The 24,393-nt window shown below is 41.8% G+C and overlaps 4 protein-coding genes across 5 annotated transcripts; 1 reads left to right on the top strand and 3 right to left on the bottom strand.

Annotated features, from left to right (window-relative positions):
* Positions 1-1,091: 1,091 nt before the first annotated feature.
* On the bottom strand, positions 1,092-5,542 carry LOC142969297 (gamma-enolase-like). Of its 2 annotated transcripts, XM_076109127.1 has the most exons (12): positions 5,458-5,542; positions 5,148-5,243; positions 4,935-4,993; positions 4,770-4,839; positions 4,518-4,651; positions 4,192-4,414; positions 3,920-4,117; positions 3,238-3,314; positions 2,786-2,910; positions 2,567-2,675; positions 1,853-1,911; positions 1,092-1,674 (listed from the first exon to the last, which is right to left on the bottom strand). In XM_076109127.1, exons 1-12 carry the CDS (start codon positions 5,540-5,542, stop codon positions 1,605-1,607), a joined length of 1,305 nt encoding a protein of 434 aa, XP_075965242.1. In that variant the 3' UTR covers positions 1,092-1,604. The 2 variants fall into 2 exon arrangements, with proteins under 2 accessions (XP_075965242.1, XP_075965243.1); XM_076109128.1 differs by lacking the exons at positions 4,770-4,839; positions 4,935-4,993.
* A 1,667-nt stretch (positions 5,543-7,209) lies between these two features.
* On the bottom strand, positions 7,210-12,309 carry mlf2 (myeloid leukemia factor 2). Its single transcript, XM_076109490.1, has 8 exons — positions 12,006-12,309; positions 10,467-10,578; positions 10,304-10,339; positions 9,733-9,816; positions 9,491-9,619; positions 9,001-9,160; positions 8,681-8,895; positions 7,210-7,786 (listed from the first exon to the last, which is right to left on the bottom strand). The coding sequence occupies exons 1-7, from the start codon at positions 12,047-12,049 to the stop codon at positions 8,684-8,686; spliced, it is 777 nt and encodes a 258-aa protein (XP_075965605.1). The 5' UTR covers positions 12,050-12,309; the 3' UTR covers positions 7,210-7,786; positions 8,681-8,683.
* A 1,053-nt stretch (positions 12,310-13,362) lies between these two features.
* Positions 13,363-17,608, top strand: cdc42l (cell division cycle 42, like). The gene is made up of 6 exons (XM_076109084.1): positions 13,363-13,451; positions 15,015-15,119; positions 15,262-15,334; positions 15,431-15,540; positions 16,238-16,435; positions 16,563-17,608. Exons 2-6 carry the CDS (start codon positions 15,015-15,017, stop codon positions 16,650-16,652), a joined length of 576 nt encoding a protein of 191 aa, XP_075965199.1. The 5' UTR covers positions 13,363-13,451; the 3' UTR covers positions 16,653-17,608.
* Positions 17,609-18,223: 615 nt separating this feature from the next.
* Positions 18,224-21,394, bottom strand: wnt4b (wingless-type MMTV integration site family, member 4b). The gene is made up of 8 exons (XM_076109085.1): positions 21,063-21,394; positions 20,500-20,653; positions 20,299-20,383; positions 20,056-20,187; positions 19,624-19,766; positions 19,376-19,516; positions 19,097-19,259; positions 18,224-19,008 (listed from the first exon to the last, which is right to left on the bottom strand). The coding sequence occupies exons 1-8, from the start codon at positions 21,149-21,151 to the stop codon at positions 18,839-18,841; spliced, it is 1,077 nt and encodes a 358-aa protein (XP_075965200.1). The 5' UTR covers positions 21,152-21,394; the 3' UTR covers positions 18,224-18,838.
* Positions 21,395-24,393: the final 2,999 nt, after the last annotated feature.

The following is a 24,393-nucleotide window of genomic DNA, read 5'->3' as shown; positions in this document are numbered from 1 at the left end:
CTCTCTCTCTCTCTCTCTCTCTCTCCCTTCACGCAGCCCCCTGTCCCGTCTCCTATTGTGTGGTAACCGTGGAAACCGGGCCGGAGACTGTGCCAGCTGCGCCTGCGCGGCTTCCAGCCTTCCTTCATCATCATCACCAGCAGCCCGGCACGACAAGGCGTCGAGGCCTCCGTCGCGCTCTCGCTCCCTCTGCTGCTCAGATGGTGACGATCAGCGTGCGCCTGATAATTAATCGGCAGCCACGCGCCCATTTAAATGGAGCGACAACTGGTGCGCTGTTATCAGGGTGCAGCTGTGAGCGCGAGGTTCCCATATTATGATTATGAAGTCAAAAATATTCATAAATATAGGCCTATTCAAACCTAATGTAATTTATTTAATGTAATCGAAAATACATCTTAATCGGTTACATTAACATACACAAAAATACATGTTAAATAATATATAATATATATTTACAATTTATATGATAATATTACTTATGAATAGTATTAATTACATTATTATTATTAATTAATTAATATATATTATGTATGTGCGTGTGTGTTTTGCAATTACTGTTTTGCCTTTGATATATATCCAGTAATTTATGTTGTTGATATAAATGACAACTGCATGTGCAGCAGATTTCTCCTCACTGATAATACAGATGTACTAGATTCCTGTGATATATCTTTAACGATTAGTGAACAGAGCAAAATTATTATTGATGATACTTTTGCGCTCGTCATTCTGCAGATGCAGAAGTATGAATGCATGGCCATGAATTGTTGCTTTAGTTCCTTTGGTTGGCAAAATTCAGAGGATTCCTCTTGAGTTTCTGTTGGATTCCTTCCAAATTCCTGAAGGATTCTTTCATATTCTTTTCATTATTTTATCAGCAGGAATGACCTTCACTTTAACATTTTTATAAGTGGTGTGAAACACCTGCTGTGACATCAAAATGTAGTGTGGGCAGAAGTGCAATCTGCTCAAATATGTCTTCTTCCAAATGAGCAGTGCAGAGGTGGTTTTTCACTCATACTGGATTCAGTGATTATTTACGTTTTATGCAAAAGACTTAAATGACACAGCAAAGCCGCCCCTTTAAATCGATACACAGAGAGCTTTGATTGGAGTTAATTTGTATCCAGGTCTTTATTAAGCATGGCCTTATAGACAGACAAAGTGACAGATACAATTTTAAAGCAAGCTGCTGAGGGATCACATCAGAAATAACACGAGGAAGAGGAAGAAGAATAAACAGCAGGGCACATAAGATCAAAACACGTCTGCAGTGAGTCAAGAGGCGACAGTCAGAGGAATCAAGAAAGAGAAAGAAACTAACAAGGGGAGGTGTTGCATCGGCTGGTAGGTGAAACACTCATTTTTTTCCCTCCAGGCTTTGTTCAGGATTTGCTGCAACCAGCTAGTAAATCACTAGCTGAAGCGTCCGGTCAATATACTGTAGCTACAGTGCATCAACTGTGCATTTTAGTCATTTGAAAGCTAATTAGTTGTAACAACAGGTGTCATGATTGCATTACTATGTGCCCATCAGGGAAATATAACATGATTTATATGTTTGGGTGCTTTCTTATGTGCCACTGCTAATGCACTGGCACTCAAAGGGCACTGGGGTTACGGAAGTTGTGTCCAGCAAAGCGAGCCTGGTCACCCAACTCTTCCTCAATCCTGAGAGGAGGTGAGGAGGAACATAGAAAGAAATGTCGAGCAGGCAGATGAGTGTGAAAGAAGACAACAGCAGATGAAACAAAGAGGGAAAGAAGAAGGAAATGTAGAAGCGGCATAAGTGGTGTTTTCTACTTGTATTTCTAGACATAAAGAAACAAAACAATCTATGAATACCCACCTCATGAGCTGATTGTATTTGGCCAGACGTTCTGATCGACAGGGAGCTCCAGTCTTGATCTGAAGGTAGACAGAAAAACCAAAGGATCACAGAGAGTTACATGTACATCTGCATGATTGCTAACCCTTTGGACAGCAAGCAACACTTATTTTCACGATCAAGTGATCTTTCGATTGCTTTTTTAGATAAATCACATCTGTAAAATGTCTAAAAGAATGGCAACTACTCCAGAGGTATTCACATTTCATAGAGAAGCAGGCTTCTGTAATATTAGCATTTTGAAGATGTAATCAGCAAACGTTTGGTATGTTTTTCTTAAGATGTGATTGACAAAAGTGTTTTTTGGGGTTCTGTAGCTGCCTACTTATTATTTCACCACTTCAATCACTTCAGAAAAACACTGCATAGTTATTTAATAATACAGCTCAAATTGCAATTCCTTCCACTTCTGTATATTACATTACTTGAGCTACTGTTGCACAAATACAAGTATTATTGCTCTATATTGTCTTGTTTCCCAAATGTGCTGTTGCAGTGAAATGTTAGCGTTTAATTTTTCTATTTCCTCATGAACTATGACAAAGGGACAACTAATGCAAATGTAGAATTTTAATGGCAACTAAATTGGAAAATAGAGAACAGACAGCACTTCCCATTGTGTGTTTGTGTGTATGTGTGTGTGTGTGTGTGTGTATGTGTGTGTGTGTGTGTTACCTGTCCAGTGCAGAGACCGACCACCAGGTCAGCTATAAATGTGTCCTCTGTTTCTCCAGAGCGGTGGCTCACCATCACACCCCAACCGTTCTCCTGGGCCAGCTTACACCTGAGAGGCAAGGGGAAGTATAAATGAATATAAATATGACGCATGCTCTCACATGGCAGGCATGTACACACACATGTGTTTGTCTATGCATCACATACACACAAACTCACGCCTTGATGGCCTCTGTGACAGAGCCAATCTGGTTGACTTTAAGCAGCAGGCAGTTGCAGGCCTTGTCCTCCACGGCTCGCTGTATCCTGCGTGGGTTTGTGACCGTCAGATCGTCTCCGACCACCTGCACAATTTATGCAACAAAGTTACAGGCAGATTGAAGTGTGTTTTGTTACTCGCAGTAATCGTATCAGGTCAACTCAGCCCAGTAAATCCATTTATATTCAATGAAGATCAGTCTGCATTAAGAAACTGGGGCAAAGAGAGTCAATGAAATACGCTATTGAGTTTCATTATGGCATTTTGCAGCCATACTAGCCACTGAAAAAAGGATTTCTCGACCTCTGCAGCATCAAATTTGACTATTTTCATGGTTGGAAGTGCAATACTCAATTGCTGGAATAAGGATCTCACTAATTCACTTCCAGATAACAACAAGGGCAAAGCGTACCTGGATGCCCACTGAGGCTGTAAACTGTGACCAAGCCGGCCAGTCGTCCTGGTCAAAAGGATCTTCAATAGACACCACTGAAAAGAAGGAGTAATGGTTAAGATCATTTTTCTGCATAAGTCTAACATTACAACCTTTGTGAAGCCCTCATTTTCTCCCTTACTCACCTTAGAGTTAATAGGACTAGAGCACCAGTGACATAGACAATAAAAGTTCTGATGGGAGTAATGTCTTAAAATGCACTTACATTACACACAGATGCCCACACAAGCAGGAAGCACACCATTGACAGGGTAAAGAGCCACATCAGAGTAGGTCCCTGCTTGCCAAATGTGCACTGTAGCACATAATTAAAACCTCTTTAACAGGCCTGAGTGTCGGGAGGAGGGACAGGGCTGTGGAGACATCCAGCTCTCTTGTTCCCTTAGCTTCTCTGTCTAAAATGTGATGAAAGAAATATGGCGGTTGTAGAAATATGAAAAATAGGCGGGTTTGTCCATTCACTGGATCAGTCAGCTATTAAAACTGACGCTGAGACCTGTGCCTGGACGCTCAGTGACCTGTGGAAATACATTTCCCTCATTCCATGATGAATTGTCCACTTCATGTTCTCTATGTAACTATAACAGCTGTAAGAGACACGCGTTTGACCCTTTTAACTCACGCACATCAGAATACACACCTGGGTAGTTGTTAATGAAGCCCTGGTAGATGCTGGCCAGCTCCTCACCGCTGATGTTGCGGGCAGCGTTGGGCGGAGACTTAAAGTCCAGGTCGTACTTGCCCTCGATGAAAAACTCTGAGGCAGCAACATCCATCCCTATCACCACTTTGTCTGTGAAGCCTGCTTGCTCTATGGCCGTCTTAATCAGCTCCAGGGCTGACGAAGAGAAACAGGAAGATGTAACATCACAGGAAATCAAGGGAGAATATTTCACATGTGGTTGCGCTTACCTTCACTGTTCTCTTGTATATTGGGGGCAAACCCTCCCTCGTCTCCCACATTTGTAGCATCCTGACCATACTTCTCCTTGATGACACCTCTCAGTGTCTGGTAGAGCTCCGCCCCCATACGCAGAGCATCACGGAAAGACTCCGCCCCTACAGGAAGTACCATGAACTCCTGCATAGCCAGTCTGTTCCCAGCATGGGAGCCCCCATTGATCACATTAAAAGCCTGAGTAAAAGACAGAAAAAAAGAGATGAGATTGTATTTGGGCTTTTGATTTTGGAAGAATACATATTTTTTGTTGCATTAAATACAATTAAACAGGACTCACAGGCACTGGGAGGACCAACTCTCCGTTTCCAGCCAGATCAGCAATGTGGCGGTACAGGGGGACACCTTTCTCTGCTGCGCCAGCTTTGCATATGGCCAGTGACACTCCAAGAATAGCATTGGCCCCAAACTTAGCTGGGAGAAACACAGACGCAGTCACGCAACACATGGGTGCAGTCAGTGAGCACTGGTGCGGAAACATGTCACCACACATATATGCCATCACTGCACATGAGATATGACCGAGGCTTACATTTGTTGTCAGTGCCGTCCATTTCAATCATCGTGTTGTCCAGTTTCTCCTGCTCCAACACATTGATTCCCTGAAAGAAAAAGAAAATATCAGAAATTTTCGATCTTGAGTATATTGCTCGGCCATTTCGGCTTTAAAATGATCAAATTCTGGGCTGATACTCACAGACTGGATGAGAGCAGGTCCAAGGGTGTCATTGATGTGACCAACCGCTTTGGTTACACCTTAGACAGCAGGACAGAAGATATGTGAAACCATGGAAAACTAATACTGTCAGTCCACATTTATATCACAAAACCAGACAAGCAAAAGCAGAGACACTGCAGGCAAAGACAAGAGACAAAAGCACAGAAGATGCATCTCATTACTAATGTCCACCTTTGCCCTTGTAGCGAGTCTTGTCTCCATCTCGGAGCTCAAGAGCCTCGTAGATGCCGGTGGATGCACCGCTGGGGACTGCAGCCCTGAACACACCTGGAATGGAGAGAAGATGGTTGGTGGGTGGAGAGAAAGGTCATGTGTAGAGGTTGAAAAGGGAAAGGTTGAAGGTAAGCTTGTGCGACATGGACTTTTCGAGGTTTAGATAAGACATGGTACACTGTCAAGCCCCTTGTCAGACAAAAAGCCAACTGACAGTACAAACACAGTAAATGAGCAATGCTTTTATTAACGGATTTATGTTTTTAACCTTTGCCAGTATGCAGATCTACTTCCACAGTTGGGTTTCCCCTGGAGTCCAGGATTTCCCTGGCAACAATATTCACGATGGACATCCTGTAAAAAAAAGAAAATCTTTAATACAACCATTTGCATGTTACATGTCAGTGCTCATACACCAAATCACATGATCATTTCTCTCTTTTTGGTTTAAAAAAGGGATGAGAAAGGTAATCGGTGTACAAACAGACGGATGCGTATGAAAATAGGAATGAGCAGACATCAAAAATGCATTTCATTACAGCCTCAATTTCACATGAGTCACAAGGACTTGACACTCTTCCTCTTCCTCACATTTACACACCTTGTGATGATAGTGACGCAGCCTTAGGGATGGAAAGCTGTGGAAAAGATGCTCCCTATAGCACACACAAACAAGCACATATACACAGGGAAGGAAACAAAAAACAAAAGCTAATAATGCATACCTATTTATGAATCTACTGTCAACCTGTTCCGGAACACAAGCCAGTTTAATTTCTGTGCTGAATATGGACCAATGGAGAGATGAGGCGGTGAGAAAACACAGAACAGGAGGAAATGAAGAAGAGGAGGTGGAGGGAGATGGTTTTAGTGGGATGGAGGGAATGAAGAAATAGATCAATCTTTTTAAACGTTACCTGCAGCGTGTTTGAAGGCGAGAGGAGAAAGTGAGCGGATGTGGGCGCAGGAGAAGGAGAGACGGGGGGACGGGGAGGTGGGAGGAGAAGGGGTGAAAACGTATGACACACATGGGGGGGGGGAGCGTGTGAGTCATTGGAAGACGAAGAGGGGAGGGAAGCGAACGAAACTGGGAGAGTGGAAAGAGGGATAGAGCAGAACAGCAGGAGTTGCATGCATTTATGTTGCATTAGTGAAGCGGCAGGAAAATAAAATGTCTGAGGAAAATATATATCGTGATTTGCACAGTAACCATTCTTAGTAGACTATTTGCATTTGACATTGACTTCCTACAAGTCCTGTCATGTGTGTACATCTGCTCATCAGCTAACAAATTGCAGTAGCACCTGATGACGTGTGCAAATATTTTCCCCAGGAAACTGCCAACATTAACATTTAATTTATGGTTGCTGCCAAATGCAGGCAGTGCGGTTATCCTGCGAACAAATGGCTGGAAAGTAACACTTTGCCGGGAAAATGGAAACAAGCATCTGAATACTTTAGATGTGGATGACAGGCAGGCAATATATCAGAACAAAGAAACGGTGAGCAGGATACATCTAAGCAAAGACAGATGCACAAAACGAGCTGCCTTGTCGGAGAACTTCAGAGATCAAATGACGGAGATTAAAGGAGACAGGAAGACAGGTAGACAGGTGACGAGAGCGGTGCATGTTGGGGGATAGGACGTGCATTTAAAAATAGTCTTGGATGTAATTAAAGATACAGCGAGGACAGAAGGAGGCAGGCAGGGAGCCTGCTATGGGAGTGATTTGTCAAAGCAGACGGTTTTCATTGGCTGCTCCACTTGCGTGCTCCATCTGGATGTCACATGACCAGCAGACATGGTGGCACAGGGAGGAGGGAGCACACTGATACACATGCAGTAGGAAGAATACAGCTGATTTGTCAGTTCAAAAATGAACTGAGGCAGCAGATTTAGAGATTTGCACGCTCTACGTCTGCAGAGAAACAGTAACTCTGAACACAACTACAGACTAGCAAGAAACGACCCGTAATTGACAGATTTAGTTGAACACATTAATTGCTTTGAAGGTGCACGTTGACGGTTTTAGAAAACACTCCATGATTTATTACACAAGGCATGAAATCTCAAACACAACCACAACAGAGACACATTTGAATTATTATCTAACAATGTTTAATGAACTTTTATTTCGTTAGATTAATTGGTTAACAGTATACAATTCAATTCACTGACACACTAGTGTCTTCACAAACATAAAATGGACTGTACAGCAGATCTATGTACTGTATACTGTCGCACGTAAGTGCAGTGGGCAAAAACACATGTCAAGTTTTGAGAATGAGTATATATAAAGTGAGTGTAGTTATACCCATGTTTGCACAAGGGTGCGTTGTGTGTGTGTGTGTGTGTGTGTGTGTTGAGTGTAGCAGTGGAGAAGGAGAACTGTAAATGTAACTATCAAGCGGGTGGGGTTTCGTTGTGTGTGTGTGTGTGTGTGTGCGTGTATGTTGTTCATGAATAGACAGTCCAGTCATATCAAACATTTACGACGGGCAGTTGTGACGATCATCAACTTCCATCTTCAGCGTGGTTCACAGCATCGGGGAAATCTTCCCTCAACTTCTTCCATCTAGTCGCCCAAGTGTGACACCTGCAGAGACAGTCAGCCGAGGCCGCAGTGTTTGTTACGACAAATCACAGACAGGAAAGGCAGATGGAATCAACAGAGCTTTCAATCGAACCATTTTTAACGAAGACTTCACCGACAGACACATGCAACAAAAGCCGGTTTGGTGTTCGAAGACGGCTTGTATCAAAATTCCGACTGTATTTAAACATTTGGAGGAATGGGACATTACGTTTGTCTATTCTGTACACACTAAGGATCCCTCCTCTTTATACGAGTTCCTTCATATTTACCCCATTTAAGGTTTTTTGAGGGGAGATTTTTCGTATCTGAATCGACTGTCTAATGACAAGAGGTGATATTGAGATGTATAAATAGAACTGAATTGACTTGTTTGCCTTTTATTGCATCATATCTGGACAACAACCTGAAACTTAATGTTTCAGACGTGCTGAGAAAACCCGGACATTGTTTCATGTACTTTGATTCAAGAAACAAAATAAGCCCGACTCGTTGATACTGGAGTTTAAAAGCCTATATTGATATTAAGAACATTATACTGGCCAAAACATATTCAATCATAAATATAACGTACATTTTCGCATACAATCCTTTAAATTAGCTTATTAAAGAACTGTGACCACAACATAAATTGAGCAGGACATTTTACAGCAATAAAGAAACAGTCAGTGCTCAAAATGTAATGTAAGTTAATATAAAAAAAAATAATTTAATTTTATTACTGTAATTTGTTTATTTATTTATATTTATCCGCAGGCACATCAGCAAAAACAATGTACAGGTAATTAGCCAAAATTGGCTCACAATAGTCATGCACACCCATCAGGTCAGGCTGGACTCGACTGATGCAGGCCTCAGAATCACAGCTGCTCTAAATAACTGAATCCTCACTCTTACCTCTCACCAGTCGTAGCGTGGACGGGTGGTGGGCTGGCGGTGTCTTGGGGAGTCGAGCCGATGGCCTGGTGGGCTCGTTGAGGCGGGGGGGGCAGTGAGGGCCAGCTGCTGGCCTCCTCCCCGTCGATCTCGGCCGTACTCCAGCGCCCGGGCAGTCGGGGGAACGTATCTTACTGCCTCCCTCCTCCACTCGTCATCAAACGCTCCAGCATCAGCTAGCAGGAACACACGGCACAAATAACACATCTCGTTGTCACTGCAGCATGATCAGCGTCTAACAACAATAGTGTTAACAATCACTTTATGGCCCAATGACTCACTCTCATCGAGGTTAATGAAGTCTTGTCGTTCCTCGCGGTCTCCAGTGCGGCGATTTCGTGAGCGCTCCATTACGTGTCCGCGCTCCCCGATGTGGTGGCCGATGGCAAGACGCTCGAGGCCGCTTTCACTGTCCCGCATCGACTGTCGCGTCTCACGGATCTGAGGTGAAAAAGTGGCGACTCGGTTTACTAAAACAGGCCGGATGCTCTGCACTCTGAATGAACGGAGACGGAAATGTTTGTGTGACAACTTTGATGTTTATAGTGTACATGATCTATTTATTGTCACTACAATTACCGGTGAATTCATGGATTATGAGGCCAGAAGGCCACAGTGATGCCTGGACTAAGCAAGCATGAAGGCAACATGTCCAGTCAGGCTTGCCCTTGGAGGTTGAGGAGAGAAATCAGGTCTACTTATTTGTCACTAATCAGCACTCCCTGGGTGTACCATGAACCATTTCAACAGCTGTTAACAAGTTATTCTCACCCCTCCAGGGCCTGTTCTCGTTGCACTGGTCTGTTGATAAACTTCAGGAGGCCCGGTGTCTGAAGAGGAGTAGGAGATCATTGTTGAAGAGGAAAATGTCTGACAGTTCGGTGAGCCGGACATCCTATCCTACAAGAAGGAAATAATAAAGAGTAAATAGAAGGACTACTGTTCAGGCAAAGGTTTCCTTCATGAGGTAATTAGATTCTGATTATTTGAAGTTGGTTGACAGAGCTACTTACCACGTTTCCCATCAAATCTCCCATCATGCCAAACATATCCATGAACCCTCCTCCTCCTCCTCCTCCTCCTCCTCCTCCTCCACCCTGCAAACATACATTTAAGCAGACATTTGATGAAACCTCACGTATAAACAGAGTGGTACATCTCTGAAAACAACAGCATTCATTGTCAGTTCAGTGCCACAAGGGTCATCCTTTGAGCCAAACAACTTCATTTTCAGAGGAAGAAGATGCATAAAACACACTTTTTTTGAGTCCTGTAATCATATTATTTTGTCTTTTGTCCAGTGATCACTGGTTATCAGTTAATAGGGGAAAGAAAAGACAAGCACAGACTCGTCTTTTCTCACCGCATTGTGCATTGATGAAGTGGATCTATGTCAACGCAAGACCGGAACCTATTTTAAATCCTAACCCTGGTTCATGAAATCATAAACCAAAATACCCGAAGTCCACTTTTCACACAATACTGTGCTTTCCACCTGAAGCGCAGTAATATTTTGATCACACTGCCATAGTCGGCTACATGTGTAATCTGCTATTGAAGGAGGTCATAGAAGCAGCTACTCACCATTCCCATCATGCCAAAGGGGGCCAGCGGACCAGCCTAGAAAAGAAATGTACATCTTAAAATAAAAAAAACTTAAATACACCAGATAAACTAATGTGGATATCATACACGTGACATAAACAAAACGCATGAATACAGCCCCGTCAACATGGCGGAGAGTTACCTGTCTGCGTGGTGCACGGGGTGCTTGTATCTGGGGGGCGAGAGCAAAGGGATCCATGCCAAATGGTCCAAACATAAGCCTCATCTGCTGCCTGTGAGCTGCAAATGGATCCCTAGAAGAAATCACAGATTACACTGAAACAGGCTACATGGGGGGTAAACTTGTCCATTTTTAGAATAGGATGTGTGGGATCACTACGAAGCGTCCACAGGACTGTGTTTACAAAACTGTGGAGTACAGAAGGTTGGCATAAAAGGCAGGTTTGTAATCTTGTTTATTTATTCTTTTATCAAATATTTACAGATTTCAATTATAATTGTACCATTCATACATTATATTATATTAGATTGTATTTTATTTTTTAAGATGTTGTAATATTTTGTTTATAATTGTTAATAATAATAATAATCTACAAAAAGATTCAAGTTCTAAACAGACAAAAGCTTAACAAATGACTTACATGACAAATAGATCGTCAAAATTCTTGCAGGTTAATTTTCTATAAATTAACTAATCAATTAAGGTTCAACTCAATTTGACATGAATGTGTGTGCTGTTCTTTTTATTGTTTTAAAGAACGTGGAAGGAGCTCATTAAAGAGCCGCAACAACTACTCAATTATCCAATTAGTTGATACATTTTTTTAAAGCAAAAATGCCAAATATTTGCTTTTTCTACCGTCTCAGATTCTTTAATACAGATGACAGTAGACTGAATATTGTTGGGTTTTTGACTTTTGGTTGAACAAAAAAGACATCTGAAGATTGGGCAGTAAGAAATTAGAACAGGCATTGTTCACTATTTGCTGACATTTTATAGATAAGTGTATTTATTAAGAGAATAATAGGAAGATTAGGCAATAATGTAAATGATGTATAGTTGCAGCCTTGACAAGCCTGTTCTGTTGTTTTGACAATATAAAGGAGGCTGTTGCTCACTGTGTGACACGTGGTGAATATGAAGAACTTTCAATATGATTGCATGATCTGAAACTAAAAGGAAAACTTGCCGGTGTTTGTGCAGCAAGTCTACAAACTGATCCACAGATCCAGATTTACTCAAGCCCAAATCAGTTGTTAGTGAATGCCAATGAATAAACACTTATTCAGCAAACAGAAGGAAGGTTCCATGGATGTGTCAAACGTGGGAGGAAAGCTCTTCAGGTAGCGTGAAGTGAAAGATGTTCCGGTACCAAGACCATTCAATCATTGCCACCTGCCATCAATTAGCTGAATCCCAAACTCAGAGTTAATTGGGAAACAAAGGGAAGTTCTATGAGTAGTGACAATTGGCCATTTTAGCTACTGACTGGTTAACCAAATGCTTCAGAGGTCTGACAGCTTCTTCTTTTTGTTATTGTCTATCCAATATGGTGGACCACTGTAGGCCCCCACAGCTGGCTGGAGAAACGTTAGGTACCTGCTTTAAGCACACTGAAAAAAATGTCCCTCAGCGTGCCAACATGCACATTTCCCACCTCTTGCAAAACACGTGGTGGCAACAGTGTCTCCACAACATGTTAATAATGTCAATACTCACATCATGTAGGGGTCGTCATCAACGTCATTCAAGAACCGAAACATGCTAGGTGATTTAACTCAGCTGGCTGATGCTAGCCAGCTAGCTAGGTAAACAGTCGTGTTTTTCAGGGATAAAATAAGATGACGGGCTCAAACTCTAAATATGCTGAAAAGGAGGTCCTTTAATTAGCTCCGTCTCGAAAACACTAAATCACAACTCCTGTTAATCGAAGCAAGAGATGGCTCAGAGTCTCACTAGATAGTAAATTCCAGAAACCTGGACCAAACATGAAAACGGAAGTCAGTCCTCTGACAAAGAGAAGCAACACTACTATGAAGTTAGCATCGGAGCTAACAACAGTGACTTCCGGCCACTTTATTTTTCAAAATAAAGTGTTTCCCTAGAGGCTTTCACAGCAATGTTTTTATAATAACGTCATGATTTAGAATGAGAAATACTGTCAATCAAAATATTAAAAAATATATTAAATTTAACAAATAAAGCACAACATAATAAACTTATATTGAGAGTTATCATTATTTATAGAAATTTAGTTTACTCATAAAACAGATGCCAAAACAGCAGTATTCTAGAATAGGCCCTTTTCACAGGAGGCATATTGACTTCATATTAGAGAAAACAATATGGCAATCGATGGTGGCAATCTATTCAAGTCTCCCAGTAAGTCACTGTCAGTGTGACAGTGATCCAGCATAAAGGACCCTGAAACTGAAGCAAATTAATACAATTATTCAACCGTCATTAATTGTATTATTTACTCATAAGCTTTTCCTCCTGTGATTTGTCAATACTTCTGTGAAAAAAGGCTTATCAAGGCCTTAAATCAGGCAACTGGCCACAGGCCCCAGACCCTTACAGGGTCCAAGGCTCCAGTTTCACTGTTTGAAATAGTTTGGTTGAAATCAAATTTGTTTGTATGAACTATTAAAGCATAACATTATCAGAATAAGAAGCAACGGTATTTGCCCAATTTTGTTGACACATACAGGGACTTTGAATCTGGTTCTCAGTTGCACTTTATATACTTAAACACTGTGCAGAAAACAAATACAAGAGATGTGCAGCAAAACAATGAAAACAATCTAAACTAAATCAAAACGAAACATGTATCTATTATACAGCCAAAACAGAAAACTATCTCTATACAGGTCACACATGTGTGGTATAGGTAGTGCGCCAGTGCATGAAGAACGTGTGGCAATGAAAGGATATAATGTGCATGCTATAGATAGATGGATGGATGGATGGATGGATAGAGAGATGCATAGATGGATAGATAGATAGATGTCCTGCTGTGCGCACTTTTGTCCACCAGTCGGCGGTGTTTGTATTCTACACATTCTAAAGTTGTAAGTGTGGCTCGGACGATCTGCGGCTGCGCCCTAAATAATTCGACCCTCAAACCCGGATGTAACCAACGCCTAACCTGTCCGAAGAAAAACGGTGAGTAGAGTTAGAAAAACAGTCTGAAATGACTATTTATCACTAACTATACAGTGGCAAACATGTAGGAGTGTTGCTTTAACAATACAAAGCTATCACCGAGAGGAAATGCTCGTGAATTTGTTTATAAATTCGCGTAGTGTTAAAGTTTCCGAGCCATCAAGCTTGATTTAGTGTTGGCTAACATCAATCTGGTTATTGAAGTTGTTGACTGTTACCACCGCTGTTTGTACGATTATTTAATTGTGTTTTTCTTGATAGATTAAGCCTTTTTTACTTTCGTCAGTAACTGAGGCAGCAGTTTGACAGTTAACACTTTTCCACTTTATCAATCTGAGCGAATACAATCACTTCAATAACTTAACGTAACTACAACCAGGCTCAGCTTTAACAGCTCGTGGTTAAAGCTTATAAAGTTAAAGCTATTTCCTAAAGTTTTCACGTTTAAACCCGTACGTTTATCCAATGAGCGGCTTATTTTATTTAGCGGAAGTGTCTAAGTTACATTGGGCTAATAGGCCGTCGTTTTTCTCTCTCGTCTACATCGTTGGTATGTAGCCTGTGCGGAAGTGATTCACTGTCATCTATACGCTATTGCACGCACATGTAGTAACAAGCACAGCACGACTTATGTAGAGATTGTGCCATGTCTTCCACCGGTATAATTTGTCTTTACTTACACCCCAAAATACATCTACATAGGAGTACTAAAACCCGTAAAAAGTGTATAAATGTGAAGTACATTCTATATTTAGCTTCTTCTTCTTTTTCCTGTAAATAGCCGACAACAATATCAAACAAATTCCAACCCTGTAGCAGATAAACTGTATTGTTTTACAGTCGATACTAGCCCTGTCTGTGTGTGTTGATGTATGATTGGTTGGCTTTCACACCTGCATTAATTAAGAGTCTTATTACACTCTGTGTAGTTCGCACTGACAGATATTTCTGTTATTCTGTCCTCTAGTTTTCTATCAATAAAGTTAGTCTAAATAGCAGAAACACTACTCTGTGTAGGCTAATGCAATACAGCTCAACTAGGTTAAGCTGATTTTAACTACTTCAAATACTGTTGGGGCCGTACTTTATAAAGTTATTATATGTTTGTCCGGTAAATCTGCCATTGCTTCAGGATAGTTGTAGTGGAGTAAAAGTACTCATGAAGGGGTATATTATAATATTGGGGTATTATTGCAGATGCATCGTTGTGCAAGCATTTAAATGTTGGAGCAAGTTAAGGCAGAGCTAACTATTAACAAACTAGTAACTATATCTGTCAAATAAATTAATAAAAGAGTACAAATATTTCCCTCATGTAGTGGAGAAGAAGAATAAATTGACAATGAAATCAATGTTCAAGTAAAGTACAACTACTTCAAAATGACTGTACTTTCCACTACTGCGAAATGGTTGCGCGTTGTGATATTTATAGCAGCTCTTTGTCAGCATGTCATTCGTTAACACTGCCTGTTAATGTAAATGTTCGGTTACTTCCTCTCTCGGTGTCTCGCTGTATTTACAGACTCTCTTGTGATGTTTCCTATTCTCTCTTGATCTCTGTAGATGCAGACTATAAAATGTGTGGTGGTCGGGGACGGTGCTGTAGGAAAGACCTGCTTACTGATCTCATACACAACCAACAAGTTCCCTTCAGAATATGTGCCGACGGTAAGAAGATTTAATCGAGGCTGAATCATGTTGAGAAGTACAGTATATTGTAAACACACCGACTTAGAAATGCTCTGTCCTTTTATTCATTCTTCATAACATGCTGCATTTTATTTAATACTTTTTCTGTGTGTTCTTAAAGGTTTTTGACAATTATGCAGTGACGGTGATGATAGGGGGCGAGCCCTACACACTCGGCCTATTTGACACAGCAGGTAAGGAGAATGTTTGTGAACGTCTTTTTTTTCTATTTCGGTCACTTTTAAAACAAGTAGAAAAACGTCTGTTTCTCTTGTGATTGTCGCTCACAGGTCAGGAGGATTACGACAGGCTGCGTCCTCTCAGCTATCCACAGACCGACGTGTTCCTTGTATGTTTCTCCGTCGTCTCTCCGTCATCATATGAAAATGTCAAAGAGAAGGTCAGTTTTTAAAATCTCTTTTTGTTTTTTTCACTAAAACAACATGAACTTGACTTTTGTGTTAAATGTGTCTGAGGTGCTGGAGTCTGTTTGACAGACGTGTAGGTTTAGGATTGTTTTCATCTATGGTTGGTTATTTTCTCAATTAATGAATTTAATCTCTGAGTATATAAAAAGTTAGAAGAAACTGAATGTCCATCACAATTTCCTTGAAATTGGGAAAGTTTGGCATTTCTGCTCACGAGATTGTTTAAAGATTAATCTATTATCAAAATATTTAATAGAAATATAATCTTCTACTCGTCATGTCAGCTCTACAGATGTGACAAGGACTCAGGGATGTGTTTAATATTTCTGATACTAGAGCAGATATGACACCCTTACATTTTTACTCTTTATACTCTTTTTCATTAAACAAACAAGCCAAAGTTCTCAAACATGCCGCCGAAACACAAACATCTGCAAAAGAATGTTCTTTGCATAAACAAAATTGTCTGAGTATATTAATATTAAAATGTTAATATTATATTAATCCGACCAGACATTCAGTGCTAGCTTTCAGGACCTGATCGTTTTTAAAACTCAAGCATCAAACACATTTTGTTTGGTTCAAAGTATTGAGCCACCGCGTCCTCGACTTGGCCGGTCAGGAAGAAAACGTGGATCTAATCTTAGTATCTTTTTTTCCCCCCCTCAGTGGGTTCCTGAGATTTCTCACCACTGCCCACGCACACCCTTCCTGTTAGTGGGAACACAGATGGATCTGCGGGAAGACAGCAACACGATCGAGAAGCTGGCGAAGAACAAACAGCGCCCCCTATATCCCGAGAACGGAGAGAAGCTTGCTCGTGAGCTCAAGGCTGTCAAATACGTGGAGTGCTCTGCTCTCACACAGGTATGGGGCATTGCTGAATTTTCATCCGATTGTTAAATTGAAAGCAACACAGTGTTTGATAAATCAGGCTATATTAACATATGTTAAATTATCGCTCTCTGTCTTGATTTCTGTTCTCTGCGACCAGCGAGGACTTAAGAACGTGTTTGACGAGGCCATCCTGGCCGCACTGGAGCCTCCTGAGACCAAAACCAAAAGAAAGTGTGTCCTGCTATAGATGGACAACGACGTAACGGTGTAATAGGTGGGGTGAATCAAATCATGAGACAGATCAATGGCCATTATGAAAAAAAGGACAAACCAAAAGGGGGAAGGGAGGTGCAATGCCATTGAGACTTATTCTAACACACGTGTACATTGATTGTGCCTTCAAAATAAACGTTGAAAGAGGCTGGGGGAGCAAAACTTCAGCAAGCAGTAAGTGTCACCTCTCTCCTTTTCTGAAAGCTTTTAGAACTTGCAGTGTTCTCTCTACAAATATTCAGGTGGGGCGCCCCCCCCTCCCCCTCCTGTCTGTCACTGTCTCTCCATTTCTTTTAAAGACAGATTCTTATATAAAGTTTATACTTTGACCTCCATTGCGTTTGACTCATTTTGGCCCAGTTCTTTAAAATCCAGTGTCGTGAAATATAAATGGGGAAACACTTTTAACATCGTCTTTTAGTGAACTTTGATTCATTCATTTAAAGGGGCGACTTAATGTTAAGTGGTACTCTGTTTGCTTTCTTTTCTGACCCTTTTGGAGTGAATAATGAAATCAAAAGAGATTTATTGTCATTCCACATAAAGATAGACGTCTGTAAAGGTTACCGTCTTCCAATTCTCCGAGACTTCTCACGAGGCCAAGTGCATTTTCACCGATTTCCCCTCTTCAGTTGAATTCTGAATTTCTATTTTATTGTCATTTCATGTATATTGTTTTAATTTTGTGACTATGTTTTGGGAAAATTTTTAGCAGTTACTCATTTTGAAACTTGACTTTTCATTTCATCAAGGTTTGTTTTATTTTTTATTGATAGACTACCAACTTTGAGCGATTGATAATGTAACAAATTAAGTTGTAATGTTTTGAATAGATCTTAATCTTGATACAGATTGAGATGCTAACCTTTGCTAGTAAATTTCTGGGTGTTTGTAATCACAGGATATTTTTAATAAAACGGTTTAATGACATGGAAAGTAGCCATTGTTTTGTATGTTGGAGGGAGAATACTGCATGCACGACAAATCATAAGAGAGATAACTCTAGTTAACCACATTAAATAGTATCTCTCATGTTTACATTCCGTGTTTCTCACTAAACACATTGTGTGTACCTTTATGGCCTAATAAACAAGTTAAATAAAATGTATTCTTCTGAAAGGAAGGCCAATCTTTGGATATTTTGCCACCTGCACAGTTTTCATCAGTTAGCGGCCCTCTTCTTCCCTGCCTTATGCTGCTGAATTGCAATGTTTTTGGTGTGTCACAGCACTAATAGTCAGTCTTTGTTATAGGGCTTGCATGCACTATGTACTTGCTTTTTAAAATATATAAGAAACAGCCAGTTTCCTAACTACAACCGTGCACATTCACTCATGTCCCAGCCTGGAAAATCATGTCCCAGCCTTGAACGGACCCGCTCATCAACACATTGGTCAAAACACTCGACAGGATACCTTTCACTTGGCAGCTTACCTGTGTGCCTTAGTCAAGAATGTCAAGTGTGACAATATCTTAGACACGTCTGGTCAATAAGAAGCTCAAACATATTGTGGTATTTTGGATAAAACTACTGTATTTATTAGATTTCATGAACAGACCTAAAAGCACTGCGTGTGCAGGAACATACAGGAGAGTTTCACATGAAGGTGAGGGGCCAAACACAAGACAGACACTAATGTAAGTAGAAGTTATTTTTGCTATTTAAGATGCCTGCTGAACTCAAGCAAAGACTTGGATATACAAATAAATAAACCTAAACTTAAATACAGTAAATGTTCAAAGACCTGCTAGTCTATGACGCAAATAGTTTGCATAAAATAAGAATAGTTCTGCGGTATTTCCGTTAGTTGTGGTTAGGTACAGCTTTAAAAGCTTTGTCCGTTAAATGCGAGATTAGTGTGTTTACGTGTATTTGTGTGCATGCATGTCTGTGCCTGCCCACCTGACAGTGATTTCTGTTTGTGCCTTGCTTACTGTTGATGCTTTGTCATGGTTGCTTGCTTTTTACATGTGCTCTAACTAACTTTGCAGCTTTTACAACGGAATCCTCAAACTTAACAGCATTGATTCAGTCAAAAATGAGTTAAATGAACACTGCACTGTCTACGTTGTCTTTATCCCGCCTTGTGTTCGCGAGTGTCTGTCTCGTGGTTTGTTTGGATCTCTCTGCTCAGCCGGTTTGGTCTTGTTTGAGCCCTCTTAGACTCTGCAGGTGTGAATGGTGACTGTGTTCTTGCACTGCTGGCAGCGGACTGAGCAGCACCAGGAAAACTTGCAGGAGCAGCGCTGCACCACCTCAGCCCGGCCTGCTCTGTATCCCGGCCCGCAGCACACCAGCTCGCAGCCGTCTGGTGCCAGCCGAGAGGTTCCTGGGTAGGTTTTAGAGGAGAGCAGCGTCATTTTACTGTGATTGATGAATTGGATGATCTGGATCGTTTCCCTGTGAAATATTCTTACCGTTACATCTCCTACCAGCTGTCCCAGGGATACCGTTGTCGGGGTCTAAATGGCAGAAATCGGGAGACGGAGCAAGGTACACGAGGTCTCTGGCAGCAGGGGGTTTGACCTGCGGGTCACGGGGGAGCAGGGCTGTCCTGGATCCTATACGAGTCAGGCGGACCTAAGAGGAGGAGGAGGATGTTGAGAGAGAGCTACAGACTGGGAACTCTGATACTTTGCGACTGCCACATTTGTTCAACAGCTGAGCTGAAAGAAGCACAAGGTGTTTTCTGATACCTCCGTGGCTCCATCGAAGCGTTCTTTGAGCACAAAACCAACGCGCCTGAATGGGGGCATAACCTTCCAGCAGGTCCTCAGCTCACAGGAGCCGGAGACGCCATGACACTTACACTCCACCTGCATGTTGTGAAGGATGGCCTGAGGACGAGAGAATAGTGAATACAAGCAAAGTGCAGATTGAATGTTACAGAAGACAAAGACACGTGAATTAACCGAGATGTCGTCAAAGAGTTGCGACCACCAACCTTTCGGCCCGCCTCGTTGTTGTGGAGGTTCATGAGTGGGCGCCCCGCTGAAAGCCCCTTGGCTCGTTCTGGTTCATCCACAAATGTTTGGGAGAAAGCCACACCATAGGACAGGTTGTCACTGCACCCTGACCACTGGAAACCTGCGATTGGACAGAGAGAGACAGTATTGTGGATTTTTCTAACCTTGAAACAACTGCACGTTGTAATTAAAAAAACTGAAAAAGATAAAAATGGTGAATCGACACTGGATCACACAGCACAGTGACAGCTGATGGAAAAAATAGCTGCTGTCACTTTCTGGGATGCAGGCATCACTGCTCCACACAAAGTTTTAACCCACAAAAATAGTGTAGCAGCAGTTTTTTGATATACGTAAACTCAGTGCGGACTTGACGCGTTACATTTTGGTGCAGTGGAATCCAAGCTCACCCTCGGGGCTCACCCCCCTGACCTTCCTGTCGCAGCCACACCTCTCCAGCTCCCCGCGGGTGCAGGCTCGGGTCACAGCCACTGCCACGGCTGCTGAGGACAAAGCATGCAATAAGGCCGCTTCACGAGTCCCTGAAATCAAGATAGAGCACACGACGCAGAAATCCCTCCAGTGAGAGTTGTTCAATGTATGGATTTATCAGCAGGTAAATTCTCCACGACACATTATCAATAGGATGATACCTTGATTCATGACTCTGCCAAATACATTGATCCCACGTGGGGTGGTGGAACAGTTCCAGCGTCGATTCCTGAACTGGTGCTGGCACTGACAATGACATGCATAGCAGTGAGACAAGGGGCTCTAATGATTGCGTTGTGACATTAGTGGGTGTTTTTTGAGACAAATGGTGACGATGCCTGCAGGTCAACGCTGAGACAAACCTCTTCTATGACCGTCTCGGCTGCCTTGCGTACGGACTCCATGACCTCCCCTCGCGCCCTGCACACCCCCACCTGCCCCGGGGTCAGCCCCCTCAGCCGCGCACATGGGGCAGCACCGGACACGGGCCTGGAGCGAGGCAGCCTCGCCAGGGAGCTGGGACACAAAGGTGGGCAGTGGTGAAGTGACTTAGAGCGGGAGGTTTTTTTTAAAAGGGAAATTATGGGGCAAGTGGGGCAAAAAGAGAGGATGCATAATGAAGAAAAAAGGGGGAGGGAGTGAAAGAGGAAAGAGCGCACGAAGAAGAGAAAAGAAAGTACAAAAAGGATGAAGAGGAAACGACCGGGCAGAGTTTTTAGGGAGGATGGAAACAAGGGGAAGACCAGGCAGAGGAGACAGAGAAGACAGAGAGAGAGAGAGAAAAGAGAAAAGGTCACCAGGAGTGAGACAAAGAAAGAGAGGGGAGCGACTGAAAGAGATTTAGAGACATGTCACCATCTTTTAAAAGTTATAGCATGACAAACAAACTCCCTCTTTCTCTTTCTCCCTCGCACGCTAGACTTACAGCCAGTTGGTTGCCATGGTGGGGTGGGTTGCCCATAGCAACAGGAGGAGGAGTGGTGCCGTGAGATTGACAGTGGAGACAGTTGGCATCAGACTGTCTGTCTGTCTGTCCGTCTCCGTGCGTCAGGCCGGGTCTTTGGACAGCACGCTGCCCGTCTCCACAGTCAAAGGGATCTGTCTGTCTGTTGTATTGTTGGTTTACGTTTCTGTCCCAGAGTCTGGGGATGATCCCCGCATATCTGTTGTAATGACAAAATAAACAATCATTTCATGAATATCTAAGTTTTAAACTTTGTGTGATGCCGCTGCAGCTCTACGACTGTACACACAGTTCCAAAAGTAACATTGATTCTTACCAGATCATAGTCCTGTGATATCCAGTTATCCGTCTTTTTTATCCTCTTTTTTTTATATATATATATATATAATGAATTGATCAAATTGAAACTTAATCCCAATTTCAATCAATTAAGTTGTTCATCAGTTTCTTCACTTATGCTGTCAGTGACAGCAAAAGCATGCTCACTGGAATTGTTTTACAAACTGCAAGCAAAACTCATCCTTAAGAAAAAACAAGTCCACGTGTCCAATTTAATTGATCTGTAGATCTACCTCCCCCCCCCAAAAACAAAAAATAAAATCCAGAAGTGCAAGTAAAATTCAATTTCTACAAAAACATTGTGTCAGCAAGTACTCAGTTTCATCATCTGAAAAAAAGTCTCCATTCCAGGTTGAAACGGCAAGAATGAGTGAGAGCAGTGAGATGGGAGTGATGGGTTATAAAGGAGGTAGAGAATGAGGGAGGGAGGGAGAGAGAGGGAGGACAGGCGTGATCCAGGGTGTGGAGTGATGCGGAGGGAGGGGAGGAGGAGGTTTGGGGAAGGATAATAGTTTTACTACCTAAGTATTAACAGTGTAAGTATGCTTTCTATTGTGTTTGTTGGCATGAGACCTAAAATCTGAGCCTGCGATGGAGATAATGCTCTTTGAATGATTGTCACAGCGAGATGAGTGCGTTACTTCTTTGTCCCATTTGTATTCATGCGTGTTAATGTGTGTGCAGGAGTGCATTTACTGCTGAGAAACACTTTATGAGAAGACAAACTGAAGCCTTTTGTTTTCTCTATAGAAACACTACAGCAGGAATATTGGTCCATCGGACGTCTCGCAAGGAAATCCTCACATCAGAAACTATGACTCAGCATGTCTGTCTCCACACATGTGTATATGCATGAGAAAAAGTGTCTTACCTAATGTTTAATTTTCCCAAACTTTGTTGCTCATTTTACGAGTCCCCCCGCCACCTCCCCTTCCTCTATCTCCCCCACGTTTGCCCTCTCGTTCTCCCTCTCTCCCATTCCCTACATTGTCTTAGAAGAAGGGATGACATTTAGACAAGGGGAAGAAAACACACTGCCGACAAATATTGGAACTGAGGCAAATAAATCACGAGATAGGAGGGAGAGGAGGGCACCAGGAGAGAGCGGATGGGTGTTACACCGGGGTTAGCAAAAAGCAGTAAAGAATAACAAAGCAGGTTTATGACACATAAATGTAGAAAGAAATTACATTATATGTGTAGATTTATTTAGTATAGTATTCCCTAAACAATGTTTTACTCTTTTATGCACTGAAGAATACGCAGCGTAACTAATTGCATGATTATTCTTTATTTACTGGAAATCATTCACACTGATGAGGAATTATTCAACTTAATTGCACTTTTTTTCACAGTTGATTTGGTAGTTTTCCCTCCTTTTGTCTGTTTAGTCAGTGAAGTAATGTTACAGAGAATCCGTCACACTTCTAAGAACAGTATATCTATCTGGAAGAACAACACGATCTACTTTTATCTGTAGATGCTTGTTGTAGAAGTGTTGCAGCTCTAGCTTCAATTTTTGTTCTGTTTAGGTTATTGGCACAATAAATGACAGTACCTAGTATCTACAAACTCAGTTATTCCAGCTTGCTTGGATTTGAATTTACAAACTAAAATAAATATATTTATACTTTAAAACACTTAACTTTTAGCTTGAAGATAGCTAGTTTAGGTTAAACAGTTTTTCTCCGTTATGATTAGATTTAGCTACAGCCTTATCTCTGGGGTATAACAAACCTAATCACTAAGATGTTGAAGCATCAAAATCTATTTTCAATTTGCCTCCATGAGAACAACAAGTGGGAAATATTGGCTTTAGCTTTAGGGAAAGCTGCGGCTATCTCACCAGCGAGTTTTAGTTCGCGAGAGAGTCACTGCAGTTTGGTTTAAGAGGTTGTTGTCTTTTCAACAATTACACATTTATGACATAATAATCTTTGACCTGTTAAGATCTGATCCTCATTCAATTTAGCCAATTAGTAGTTACTGCTGTGTTTTTATTCCAATCATTTCTTTCATTTTATTCGTATCTATTTTTCTGTCCGTATCAAAGACTTTACTGCTCGTTTTTTCCTTTCTTTTATTCTATAGTTTGTAAAGCGCCTGTGAGAACTTTGAAAAACACTATGAATCGGATTCAGCCTATTATTGTTGTCTAATTGTATTTCATTGGCATTTATTTAGTGTCTTTTCTGTTATTAGTGTTGACTGATTGGATTGGAATCACTGTAATGTCCTTAATTTTACGGATGAATAGATTGAACCTTGAAGACATTTTGAATCCAATAAAGTAAAGAAAAGAAAATAATAAGATTGCGCTACAGCCTTGTCACACCTGATGAAACTTATTTACTGCTTGACTGCTCCTTTGTTGAATCGGATGAGTCGGTGCGGCACCAGAACCAACATTTGCAGACTCGCGGTCCCTGTCTAGGATTCGGTGGCCCATTTACCTGAACCCTCTGACACCCAGATCCTGAGTAAATGGTCACCCCATCCACACACACACACACACACACACACACACACACACTTTCCTCTGTCTATATCTGCAGACAGGTTTCTTGTAGGCCCCCTTCCCTCCTTTTTTTTGTCTTCCTCATGTCGTATTCCTCCTTTGTGTCCCCTGTTTCTCCAAGTGACGTCTTCCGCTGTCTCCCACAGCAACGCCATGGTGATGAGCTGGCCACTGTCATGTCCGGCGCCTCTGTTACGCTCATCCCTTCACCCCTCTCTCGTAAATAACTTGCCCTCTTTTTTTTTTTTTTTATCTTTATCTTTCCCCCATTTCGTGGACATTTTATCATGCTGAACTGGCCCAGTGCTGATTGACTGTAGCCAGGTTGCAGAGCCTAAATAGATGCTTGTTAAAGCTTCAGCATGACATAGAGATGACTTATATTCCCTCTGTTGTGGTGGGAGGCGGCAGCAGACTTTGGGACACTCCGCTGTG

This window comes from Anarhichas minor, unplaced genomic scaffold (assembly GCF_050575085.1).
Source record: "Anarhichas minor isolate MPS153535 unplaced genomic scaffold, ASM5057508v1 ptg000041l, whole genome shotgun sequence".
NCBI lineage: Eukaryota > Metazoa > Chordata > Actinopteri > Perciformes > Anarhichadidae > Anarhichas > Anarhichas minor.
The sequence above is the reverse complement of the archived record's forward strand: the minus strand, read 5'-3'. Positions and strand labels throughout refer to the sequence as shown.